At 51.9% G+C, this 13,200-nt stretch overlaps 1 protein-coding gene across 6 annotated transcripts in view; it reads left to right on the forward strand.

Annotated features, from left to right (window-relative positions):
• The window catches only part of TPO (thyroid peroxidase), a 101,970-nt gene extending 94,397 nt beyond the window's left edge, over positions 1–7,573 (forward strand). For all 6 annotated transcript variants that reach the window (XM_017860281.1, XM_017860285.1, XM_017860282.1 and 3 more), the window contains 2 exons: positions 5,414–5,543; positions 7,261–7,573. In XM_017860281.1, coding sequence (XP_017715770.1) covers positions 5,414–5,543; positions 7,261–7,314 — 184 coding nt within the window. In that variant the 3' untranslated portion in view covers positions 7,315–7,573. The remainder of the gene's footprint in view (positions 1–5,413; positions 5,544–7,260) is intronic.
• Positions 7,574–13,200: the final 5,627 nt, after the last annotated feature.

Raw genomic sequence — 13,200 nt, forward strand, 5'->3', positions numbered from 1 at the left:
TAGACCTTTCGCCATAGAGGCGTTTTCCTCTGTGGTACAATTTCTTCAGGCCCAGCTTTCTTAGCTCAGCATTTTAAACTTAAATTTCATGAAGACTTTGTCTGTTGATTCTTACTGTCCAGGGAAAATGTTAGATGTGCAGTTCCAGTCCTTCTCCATTTGCTCTTATTTTCACCAACTCTACTTTTCCACCATCACTTAGTTCTGTGACTTCTGAAATACAGTTTTTCAGGTTTTCTTTGTCTCTGGTAAACTGTGCCCTATATCTTTTTGCTGTTTTCAGTTGTATCTTGTATTGATATCCCTACTTACAGTGTGCATTATAAATTCAAAAAAGGTTGAATCATTTGCATTAATTTCCAGCAAATCCATGGGAAAGCCGTGAGGTCCTTCCCTAGCATACAGCCAGGTTTGTCCTCTCTCCAGGCTGTCTAACCCTTTGTGCCCTCTCACACCTGCCCACACTGTGAGCTGACAGGGTGTTCTTTCTCTAGGCATGGCGCTGGGAGTTCCTGCCGCCTTTCCTCTCTTTATCATTAGATTCACAGGCATGCTGGATGGAGGTCAGCTGGGACTAGGCTGAGAGGCAGCCATGGGGCAGTGGGCAGCAGGATCCCTGTAAGCTGTGGGTGACCTGGTGCCCTCTTCCCCCAGGACCCTTCTCCCCAGGGACCCTCCTCCCCCAGTTCTCCCTTTCCCCAGACCCTTGGAACAGAGGCGGCCTGGGTCTCTTGAGATGGAGTCTGAGGTTTCTGGTCATCTAAACTGCATGTTGATGACAGGAGTTGTCTTCAGGACTTCATTAGGGAAGTCCGAGGGAACTGGCCCTTTGCTGGGGGACAGACGTAGAGTGGCCGCCTGGGCTACACGGCACGGAGGATCCGAACCTGTTGTAGTGGAATCCCTCAGAGTCGATAAGGCATCTGTGAGGCACTTGGGGCCCAGAGGACCTGGGGAAGGACCTGTGCTCCTTAGAGACGCATGTTGGCCCTGGAAACGAGCAGGGGGGCCGCTCCCAGGCGGGTCATGTATCAGCCCCAGCAATGACAGCCTCCTACCTCTCAGCCCCCTGTGGCTTCAGCTGAATGTGCATTATCCAGTTTCCAGCCCAGAACCCAGGCCTGGCCGCCAGGCTCATCTGCTTCCTCTGGGCAGCTCCCAGCCCCTCCCTCTGTGGCCCCACTTTCTTCACCCACTTCTGAGCAAGTGTTGGTGGAAAATGTGCCTTCCTCCCTCTCCTGACCCCAGGCCGTCTACCCCACACCAGCCCTGCCACCGTGCCTTCACATCTCTCTACCCCACACCGGCCCTGCCACCGTGCCTTCACAGTCTCTCTACCCCACACCAGCCCTGCCACCGTGCCCTCACATCTCTCTACCCCACACCGGCCCTGCCACCATGCCCTCACATCTCTCTACCCCACACCGGCCCTGCCACCGTGCCCTCACAGTCTCTCTACCCCACACCGGCCCTGCCACCGTGCCCTCGCAGTCTCTCTACCCCACACCGGCCCTGCCGCCGTGCCCTCGCAGTCTCTCTACCCCACACCGGCCCTGCCACCGTGCCCTCGCGCCTCAACAGTCCTCACCTCCACACTGACCCTGGCACCTATGCCCTTGCAGTCTCTCTGATCTCTCCCTGGATATGCCTCAGCCATTCCCACTTCTTGCCTTTTTCCAGCCTCAAGTCTTTCCATACGAATACTATCTCCTTATCATCTCAGCACAGCCCTGCATGTTCAGGTCTGACACATGCTAAGGCTCCACCCAAACACCTACCCACTGTGTGCAACCTCACCCAAATCCCCCAATGTGTGCAACCTCCCCAAACATCCCCCCACTGTGGTGCAACCCCCTCAAATCCCCCCATCTGTGTGCAACCTCCCCAATCCCCCCAGCTGTGTGCAACCCCTCAATTCCCCCACTGTGTGCAACCTCCACAAATCCCCCCACTGTGTGTACTCAAAACCCACTGTGTGCAACTCCACAAATCCCCCACTGTGTGCAACCCCCCACATCCCCCCACTGTACAACCCCAAACCCCCACTGTGTTTCAACCCCCCAAACCCCCCCCACTGTTGTGCAACCCCCCAGAATCCCCCCACTGTGTGCAAACACCCAAATCCCCCCACTGTGTGTAACCTCCTGAAATTCCCCCCACGTGTGCAGCCCCCAAAATCCCCCATGGTGCAATCCCCAAATTTCCCCCACCATGCAGGGAGTGGCTTCTTTCACCTGTGGAAATCTTCTCCTCCCTCCTTTGCCCAGAAGCATCTTGTGATTAGTAACGAGTGCAAGTAAATATTTCTCATCTTAACAAGGTGCTCCGACCTGATACAAGGGAAAAATGGTTGAATTCAGAGGGACGGGCACATCCCGTCCCTGTTTTTCTTTTTTTTTTGAGACGGAGTCTCGCTGTGTCTCCCAGACTGGAGTGCAGTGACACAGTCTCGGCTCACTGAAACCTCTGCCTCCCAGGTTCACACCATTCTCCTGCCTCAGCCTCCTGAGCAGCTGGGACTACAGGCGCCCGCCACTGCCCCTGGCTAATTTTTTGTATTTTTAGTAGAGACAAGGTTTCACCATGTTAGCCAGGATGGTCTCAATCTCCTGACCTCATGATCCACCCGCCTCGGCCTCCCAAAGTGCTGAGATTACAGGCGTGAGCCACCACACCCGGCCCCTGCCCTGTTTTTAAAGTGTTTGTGAAGAAGCTCAAATTCAAATGGTGAAATAGCCATATATGCAATTGTATAGAAAAGTCAGGATTATTTGACAAGGATTGTTTTCAATGCTTTTACATGATTCAGAACCTCAATTAATATAGAAAATAATTTAAAAAGACATAAGACCTCTCTAGATTGAAATGAGCATAGTGCTTGTAAAACAGTAGTGAACAGTGAATGCAAAATATTTTAATTTAAATTTCTATTATGCAGCAAATTCATAAAGTAAGGAAAGTCTTTTTCCAACATTTTCAAGACATTTTCTGTTAAGACATGGTCTTTCTTCAGGTGGCTTTTACTTGGGATATTGAGAGGTAAGACGGCGGAGTGGTGACGGTTCAGGTTGAGGAGGGCAAGGGCTGCCGTAACAAAGAACCACATGTTTGGTGGCTTAAAGCAACAGACATTGATTCTCTCACAGTTCTGGAGGTCAGAAGACCCAAGTCACGGTGTTGGCAGGGCTGTGCTCCCCCAAAGGCTGACAGGACGAATGCTTCCTTGTACACCCCGTCTTTGGTGCCCTGCTGGTGTTCGCTGGCACCGCTTGGCCTACAGACTCATCATGCCAACCTCTGCCTCTGTCTTTACCCGGCCTTCTCCCCTGCGTGTCTCTGTTCAAATGCCCCTCTTCTTATAAGGGCACCAGTCCTGCTGGATTCCAGGTTCCACCCTATTCCCAGTATAGACTCTAACTAATTGCATCTGAAAACATTTTACTTCTAGACAAGGTCACATTCCCATGTTCTGGGTGGATGTGACTTTGAAATGATTATCAAGTAGATCCAGTTCCATTTACAGTAATGAGCAGAGAGTGAATGAGGCATTAATGCACTTTCACATGGCACGAACACCTGACATTCACTGAATTTTAATAGAAGCTGGCATTGGTGCTAACTCCTTACACACTTTATGTCAGTGGATTCTCACTGAAGGAAGTTGCTATTTTATCCCACTTTACAAATGAGAAAACTGAGATGCGGAGAGGTCACAAAGTCAAACTCAAGCAACACCCCAGTCCCCTGTGGTGATCAGGCTGAAGCGATGACTAAATGCCATTTGCACCTGATGACACCGTCACAAACACTGAAGCCACCAAGGACCGTTGGGCCTGTACAGAGGAGAGGCAGACTCAGGCCCTCCCCTGGACGGGAGGGCTGTCTTCCATGTACACCTTGGCTGGAGTCCTCAAGGGTGGGGAGGTGACTGTGCACTGGCCTTTGGTTTGCGATGCCTTTGCTGACGCTGCTGGAATGGCTGTGCGGAGTGCGCTATGGTGCTGGGACTGTGCTCCCCGGCAGGAGCTGCTGGAATGGCTGTGCAGAGTGCGCTATGGTGCTGGGACTGTGCTCCCCCGGCAGGAGCTGCTGGAATGGCTGTGCAGAGTGCGCTGTGGTGCTAGGACTGTGCTCCCCGGCAGGAGCTGCTGGAATGGCTGTGCAGAGTGCACTGTGGTGCTGGGACTGTGCTCCCTGGGAGGAGCTGCTGGAATGGCTGTGCAGAGTGCGCTGTGGTGCTGGGACTGTGCTCCCCTGCAGGAGCTGCTGGAATGCCTGTGCAGAGTGCGCTGTGGTGCTAGGACTGTGCTCCCCGGCAGGAGCTGCTGGAATGGCTGTGCAGAGTGCACTGTGGTGCTGGGACTGTGCTCCCTGGGAGGAGATGCTGGAATGGCTGTACAGAGTGCACTGTGGTGCTGAGACTGTGCTCCCCAGAAGGACCTCGGAAGTTGTTTGTAGGCATTACAGTATTGTCTGCCATTGCCGCGTTGACACGGGGTCACGAGGAGCCACCTCCAGTATTGTCTGCCATTGCCGCATTGACACATGGTCAAGCCACCTCCAGGGCCTGTGTTCCTCTTCAGGCAGGCGGGCAGGAATGCTCAGGACCCGTGATGATGGCACCATGCAGAGGTCAGGGATGAATGACCGCCGAGGCAGGGGAAGGAGTCCAGCAGCTCAGTGTTTGGGGAATGGGGCCGGGGGCAGGTAAAAAACTTCTAATCAAGGCAAACAAATAGCTGGAAAATATAGTAGCTGTTAAGTTCTGATGGAAAAGCTGTTTTGTACTTACAGTTAAATCCCGCAGTATTTTTGATGCATTTCTGGATAACTTGCTCTTCCCTTCTCAAAAGGTCCCAATCTCACCAGAGCGTCCCTTCCTGTGCCGGCCCCAGCTCTCCACACCTCCCAGAGACCGGGGGGCCTCTACCCTTGTTCCCCTGGGACGGCGCTTCCTCCCCCTCTTCTCCAGGTCTGGGCTGGGGTCTTCAGGCTCAGGTGGAAGGTGGTTTGGGGCCCTTTGCCTGCACAGGGACAACGCCCTGACCCAGGAAAAGCTTAACGTTGCCTGTCACTTGGATGCATCTCTTGGCAGTGACGGGGGTGGAAATCCTCACTGCAGCCTGTGTCTCCTGCATGATTGTTGTAAGAAAGCCACCGCTCAGCTGCATGGAAACGGGTCCTCTTGGCTGCGAAATGCTAAAATTATTTTTCCTGTGAAGAGAACAGTGCTAATTTTTCCAAAATATATCAGATCATGATTGACTCGACTGAAGTGGAAAATGAAAGTGGGCTGGAGCGTTTCTGCCAAAGACAAGCATGGCCGCCGTGCCCTCGCTCATGCCCGGCTCTCTCCCCTCCACAGTCACGGTGCCGGGCCCTCTCCCGATAACTGGACACGTGTCTCCCACAGGACACGCGCTGGCACTAAACCCACACTGCCCATCTCGGAGACAGGCAGAGGAACTCCCCAGCTGAGATGCGGGAAGCACCAGGATGCAGGGACTTCACCGCAGGGCGCTGCAGCTCAGGACTCGGAGCAGGTGGGCCTGCCTGGACCTCCCTAGGGCCACACCATGCCGCATGTTTCCAGCTGCCACCGCAGTGGTTGGACAAGATCTGAGTGTAGGAGCAGCTCTGATGAGGCTCCCGGCATATTTCTGTTTACCCCTTGGTTCCTCATCCGTTCTGCACTTTCATCCTGGAGGTTTTATTGACAAGTTAATGACAATGAGCCAGAATGTGAGCCTGCCTAGTGAGAGGAAGGAAAATGCCTTCCATTGGTACAAACCGGTTCCAAAACTATGGGCTGACTTTCAGGCGTTGGCTTCCACTTATTCTGAGGACTGGCTGGAAGCACAGGAGAGGAAGGAGAAGCTGAAACAAAATGCTGACTTTTAAGTTCTGTTTTTTAAGTGGAATCGTTATAATCAGTGCGGAAAAATGTTTACGTTTATGTTTTACCAACTTTACCTTGTATGCAGAACCCCAAGTGAGGCCGTATTAAAAAGTCACTTGTGTAAGTTTGACTGTTGAACTTAGGGAAGCAGAGAGCAGAACAGTGGCCTCCAGAGGGCAGTGGGGAGATGCTGGTCACAGGCACAAAGTCTCAGGCAGGAGGAGGACGCCTCAGATCTGCTGCACCGCATGGGGCACACGCTTTGTCATAATGATCACATATTTCAAAATTGCTAAAATAATAGTTTTTTTTGTTTGTTTCTGAGACAGAGTCTTACTCTGTCACCCAAGACTGGAGTGTGGTGGCACCATCATAGCTCACCGTAGCCTTGACCCTCCTGCCTCAGCCGCTGGAGTGGCTGGGACTACAGGCACTCACCACCATGCCTGGCTAATTTTTTAATTTTTTGCAGAGATACAGTCTCACTACGCTGCCCAGGCTGGTGTTGAGCCCTTAGGCTCAAGAGATCCTCCAGTCTGAAACTCCCAAAGTGCTGGGACCATGCCCAGCCACTAAAATAATAGATTTTAAATGTCCTCACTGCCAAAAAAAAGATGTGAGGTGATGATATGTTAATTAACTTGATATAATCTCTCCATAATGTAAAGGTATCAAAACCATGCTTAAAACGTAAATATATGCAGTTATTATTTGTCAACTAAAAATACAAATTTTAATTTAAACAAAGTCACTTGCATACAGGAGGGGGCATTGCCAGCATGATCAGGCTCCCTTCCGAAGTTCAGTGTGAAATTAGATCCTGTCCTCGGAGACGAGCAGAGCCCAGGGTCATTCTGCTGAGAGTAGGTTCATCTTTGCACCTGGCTGTCACACGTGGAAGCAAAAAGACCTGGCCTGGGAGTGAGGCTCTTTGTGAATTTAAATGCAACCCCAGGATACCTTTGTTAGCCACAGCAAGGGTAGTGCCAGCAAGTCCCCTGGGCCCCTAATTAGCCTGACTGACACCAGGGGCAAGGCCAGGTGTTCTGTGCATCCATGGTTGCAGGGACCTGTGTGCTCAGCACGCTTTCTTCCTGAAGGACCCTGCCTGCGGATATCAGATCCTGCTCTGAGTAGGAACCTTTGCCACGTGGATCCTCTGTGGCCTCCTGCAAACAAGTATTCGTCCAGGAGCCAGAAACTTCCCTCTGGCGTGACGAGGAAGAAGGATGGTTCATCTTGCCAGCAGTCCTTTGTGAAAACAGCTCCTATCCGGGCCCTCCTGTCTTGTATCAAGTGTGTGCTGTTACCGGAGCAGTCAAAATTCAGATGTTATTAATGTTTGTTCTGCATTTTTGCAGGAGAGTGCCAGGATGGAAGGCCGGGATACTCACAGGCTGCCGAGAGCCCTCTGAGGGCAAACTGGCAGGACACTGATCCTGCAGAACAGCTTCGTGTTCCCAAAATCACCGTACAACTGTTTTGCAAACACAGGCAAATCCAAAATCCAGGACGACTGTTTTCCAAACACGGGCAAATCTAGCACCATATTGTATTCACTCTCAGGCAAGGATGAATAAATGTTGTAACTGTGCATTTGTCTAGCCTTTTCTTGTAAGCACTGCCTGATTTGTTCCTTCTGGGGCTTTGCCATTAAAATGTATTTACAGATTACACATCTTTATTTTGCGAACCCTGGAAACACTAATCTTGCCATCATCCTATCTCCACCTTCTGGTGTCTCTGACGCTGTGCTCGTCTGCATTCTGCCCCGGCGCTCCCTCCGGCACTGGCATTTCCACACCCGCTGCCCATCACCAGGTGTCCGCAGGGCCTGCATCTGGCTTCCCTCTTCTCCCGAGAAGAGCACTCCTGGCTTCCTGCAGGACCGGTGGGAGGAGGAAAGTGATTCTGAGGGAGAGGCTGGAGGCTTAAGGACCAACAGGGCAAAGTGACTTGTCTCATCCTCCAGAGATTCACCAACATGTCAGCCTCAGACCGCAGGCTTCTGCCTCCAGCAGCTGCCCTGCCACGCGCCACTCTCAGCCCTCCTCATCCCCCTCACTCACGGGGAACACAGCCCAGTGATCCCAGAGGAATCCCCCTCCTTGACTCAACTAGGCAGCCTGGGGGGCACCTTTAGCCACGCTGACCCTGTAAAGCTGCCGTCCTCATTTCATGTGTGAAGCAGCTGAATTCCAGAGTGCTGGGTCCCAGCCCAGGCAGCACTCAGCCTCACCCAAGGAAATAGTCAGGGGTCCTTCAGCATTGAAAGCAAATGCAGGCGCATCTGACCTGGAGTTCTACCTCCACTAAGAGAAGAGAGTAGTAACTAATCATGGATGAAACAGGCCATCTAGGTAACACTTAATGGTCTCACCCACGGATGCCAGCAGTGGCCTGGGAGGGCTGTGAACGTTTCACTTTGGGATGTTTTATTTCGCTCGAGTGTTCTGTAGAGAACACGTAGTTTGCTTTTTATAACTTTTGTAACCCAAAAATACCAGACTGTTGTTTTCCCTAGGTGCTAGGCCATCCTGTTCTACGTGTCCCCAAACTCTTAGTTTTGTTCATGTAAAACTCATTCATGATCTCAGAATTAAAACAATATGAAAAATATCCTGGCAAATTTCACAGATTGCCCTTATCACACCTGTAAGCAGTCCATTCTCACACTGCCATAAAGAACCACCCGAGACTGGGTCATTTATAGAGAAAAGAGCTTTAACTGGCTCTAGGCTGCACAGGCGGTGCAGGTGGCATGGTGCTGCCATGTGCTCGGCTTCTGGGGAGGCCTCTGGAAACACAGAAATGGCGGAAGGGGCAGGGGCAGGAGGCCCATCACAGGGCAGGAGCCAGGAGCCGGGAGGGAGAGGAGGGAGAGGGGCAGCCACACACGGAGACCACCAGATCACAGGAGACTCACTGCCTGCACAGGACCAAGAGGGGTGGTGCTGGACTCTTCCTGAGAACCAACCCCGTGATCCCACTGCCTCCCAGCAGGCCCCTCTCCAACACTGGGAATGACAATCCCACATGAGACTGGGTGGGACACAGAACCAAACCATATCAACACCCAAGGAAGGGACATGACCCGGCTTCTGCAGAGGAGCTGCCGAGAGTTACCATCAGCAGCTGAGGAGAGACACGGGGAACCGCAGCAATGCACAACGCATCAGCTCCCGCTCTGGGCAGCGAAGGGGGGCGGCGCCCAACCTCTGGATCATGCACAACGCATTAGCACCCGCTCTGGGCAGCGAAGGGGGGCGGCGCCCAACCTCTGGATCATTTCCACGAAGGGAACACGGGCCTTCTACTTCCAGCCGCTGCCCTGCCACGCACTGGAACACACTGACTGGGGAGCGGTCTTCCCTTCCACCTCGGAGCCTCTTGCTGACACCAAAACCAGGAACCCCGGCTTGATGCGGTGCCTACGTGACCTCTGCCCTCTAGGATTAGCCAGAAGGAGCAGTGCCATACAGTGATGGTTAACGTCAGGCCTCAACCTGGCTGGCTGGAGGGAGGCCCGGCTGGCTGGTGAGGTCTTGTCTCAGCCTCAGCTAGATGGATAAGAGGATAAGCTGTTTTGGAGGAGACTGGGGTGTGAGTCACAGACTGAGGGGAAGACCTGCCTGAATGTAGGGTGGGCACCATCCAATCCTGGATGGAACTAAAAGGCAGCTCTGTCTCTCTCCTAGAGCTGGGACACTTCTTCTCCTGTCCTTGGACATCAGCACTCTAGGCTCTTGGCCTTTAAACTCTGGGCTTGCAGCAGCACTCCCTGCCCTGGGCTCTCAGGCCTTCAGCCTTGGACTGAGTCACACCATTGTCTTCCCTGGCTCTGAGGCCTTGCGACTTGGGTGCTGAGTCACACGACCAGCATCCCAGAGTCTCCAGCTCTAAGACAGCCTGTCACGGGACTTCTCAACCTCCATCATCACATTTCTCCTACTGGGTATCCTCTTTCCATCCATCTAGCTAGCTATCTGCTTGTCCATCATCTATCTATCTATCTAGCTAGCTAGCTAGCTAGCTATCAATCATCTATCACCTGTCTGTCATCTATCTATCACCTGTCTATCTATCTATCTATCTATCTATCATCTATCTATCTATCACCTGTCTATCTATCTATCTATCTATCTATCTATCTATCTATCATCTATCTATCTATCACCTGTCTATCTATCTATCTATCTATCTATCATCTATCACCTGTCTGTCATCTATCTATCTATCACCTGTCTATCTATCTATCACCTGTCTATCATCTATCTATCTGTCTGTCTATCTATCTATCATCTATCACCTATCTATCTATCTATCTATCTATCTATCTATCTATCTATCTATCACCTGTCTATCTATCACCTGTCTATCTATCTATCTATCACCTGTCTGTCTATCTATCTATCTATCTATCACCTGCCTCTCTATATAGCTACCTACCTATCTATCTAGCCTATTGGTTCTGTCTCACTGCAGAATGCTGACTATAGTGATACACATATTTTAAGAGTCCCGGCATGATTACGTGCTGATGGCTCACAGCCTCGACAATCCTCGATGATGGGATCAGCCTTAATTCGTGTGCACCATCTTCACAGGGCTACAATCCTGACACCCCTTGGGGTCAAAGGGGTTTAGGGTATTAGTTACTTTATGGGTCTAATGATCTTGGTTGATATGCTGCCAGGATTTGTAACAAGTTTGCCAAATCTCAGTCTATTTAAAGATCTAACTGAGAAGACTGCGCCTGGCTAAGTATCCAGGGAGTCGGTCCGCTTGCTTCGCAGGCCTTTCTGTGTTTGTCACACCATCCACTCACTTTCATTATTTCTGTTGGGCCATTCACAGGAGCATTTCAGGCAAACTGGCCGCGGCTTTGGCCTCTTACTGGGATAATTGGCACCGTGTGATGTTAACCCTGGAGACCACCCCAAGGTCACTCTGTATGGCCCCTTGATTTGGGAGAGGAAATAGCTGAGCCCCAGGCATCGGAAGCGAATTGCTTAGAGTCACATAACAAATTTACGTTCAGGAAGAGATAACAACACACTTCACCATCAGCACTTGGTAGGACTGCCTCACCCCTGCCATGGCGCTCACGGCTCCATCATCTCTACCCAACCTCGATGTCCCCAATTGTGCTTGCTATTTGGTTGACTGCTTCTTCCTTATTGAACATTTTGCTATCCGTGAACGACTCTGGCCAAATTAACGAGAGCCATGCCACCTACTGGTCTTGTAACACCCATTCCTTGTGAATATGACACGTGTCGGAACACACTGACCCAGCCGTCCCCTGGGAGCGGGGGTTCTGGGTGTGTGGGGTCCTACAAGTCATGGATCTCTCACTAAGGATGTAATTTCTGAGTGAATTGGTCTTTCCTTGAAATAAGAAAGAGGGAAACTGTATCCTAGCAAATGCGGGTTTCCATGAGCAGACACCCCCCCCTGCTGGGTGACTTGGGAAACAGCAGAATCACCATTTTTCTGGACCTGCATCTTCATTCCTCTCAAAGAGCACACGTGTCTATTTGATTCCAGGGCGCTGGATATGTGCGTTGCACATGGAAGCCTTTATTTTACTTTTTGTGGTTTTCATGCTTGTAGTTAAACATCACCACTTTCTCACTCAGCTGTGAATGTCAAGAGCCTTGCGCCCTGTGGGCTTACTGAGCTCTGGAATAAGGGAGAGAACCTCATGACGCCCATGTCAGCAATAGCTTTGCAGATGCCTTCTCAAAAGCCACAGACCCCAGACATGCTAAGGACAGGCACTGCTCGTTGCTTACAGACTCACTTACTTGCCCGAGCATCCACTTAGGCCCGCAGATGGTAGGATTGACGAGAAGAAAGGCCGGTAAAGGACAAAGGCTGGAAGGTGCATGTCCTCTGCACCTGCAGGCAGCTACTAGGTTCAAACAGGGAAGGGCATCGGGCCCAGGCAGAGCCCAGAGCCTCTGTGAACCCAGAGCTTTCCTAGTAAAGTCTGCTCCCTGGGCAGTGAGAGTTTCTATAGGATGCATGGGGTGGCCTTGGACTCAGGGGTGTGCGTCTTCCCTGTGAACAGATGGATGAAGCAGAAACTCCACACAGAGGGAAGCACAGTCTATGAAGAAAGCTCACCCAGGACACAGCACACGTGGAGATGTCAGCACGTGTGGGGGTTTGGGAGAGGGTCACAGTCTCTTCGCTCATGACTTCCTGCAGCCAAGAATGCAATCTGCAATTAGGGCACCAGACCGGGGGGCGTGGAGGAGCACTATTCCTGGGGTTAGGGGAGCACTATTCCTGAGGGCAGGGAGACCGTTATCCCAGGGAGTCAAGGGGGAGCACTATTTTTGGGGTTGGGGGCAGCTCTAGGCCTGGGGGAACTGGGAGCACTCTCCCTGGTGGGGCGGGGAGGCAGCACTTGGTCTGGGGCTGGGAGAGACAGGTGGAGTCTTGGGTTTGAGTTTCAGAACTTGCAGGTTTCCGTCTCTGCCCGTGTTGGTTTCCTGGGGTCGCGTCACGGAATCCCACTCACAGGGTGGCTCCACACGGAATGGACGCTCTCCCCATGGCGGAGTCCAGCACTCCCGGATGGAGGTGTCTGCGGGGCCACGATCCCCCTGGAGACTCTTCGGGGCCCTTGCCTGTCTCTTCCAGGTTCTGGGGGCTCCAGGCAAACCTGACCGGGGCTGCCCCGATCCAATTCCGCTGCCTCTGCATCTCCTTTCCCTCTGTCTGTGGAAAACGCCTCAGCCTCCCTTTGGAATGGGCACGGGCTGTGGCACTCCGGCGCCCCCAGGTGGCCCAGGCAGCTCCCCCGCTCTCAAGGCCCTAATCTTTCCCTCTAAAGACCCTTTTTCCTTCTCCACCTAAGGTCTCGTTCACAGGTTCCAGGGACTCGGATATCTTTCAAGGAATCAGTTTTCAGCCTTCCACATCGCCATGAACTTTCTTGAAATAAAACTTCAAATCCTAACTCTGCATTTGCATGATTTAAATAATATTTATTGTCAAGAAGAGACACCTCTCAATAACTGTGAAATCCTGTGATCAGCGAAATAAGTATGTCATGTGAGTATATCAATAAGCATTACACACACGGAAAGAAACACCGCACACACACCCAAAACCACTCACACCACCCACCACACACACACTACACACACACTGCACACAGAGCCAAAACCACTCACACCACCCACCACACACACACATACACACAGAGCCAAAACCACTCACACCACCCACCACACACACACCCAAAACCACTCACACCACCCACCACACACACACTACACACACAC

Source organism: Rhinopithecus bieti, unplaced genomic scaffold (assembly GCF_001698545.2).
Source record: "Rhinopithecus bieti isolate Rb0 unplaced genomic scaffold, ASM169854v2 scaffold_51905, whole genome shotgun sequence".
NCBI classification, from domain to species: domain Eukaryota; kingdom Metazoa; phylum Chordata; class Mammalia; order Primates; family Cercopithecidae; genus Rhinopithecus; species Rhinopithecus bieti.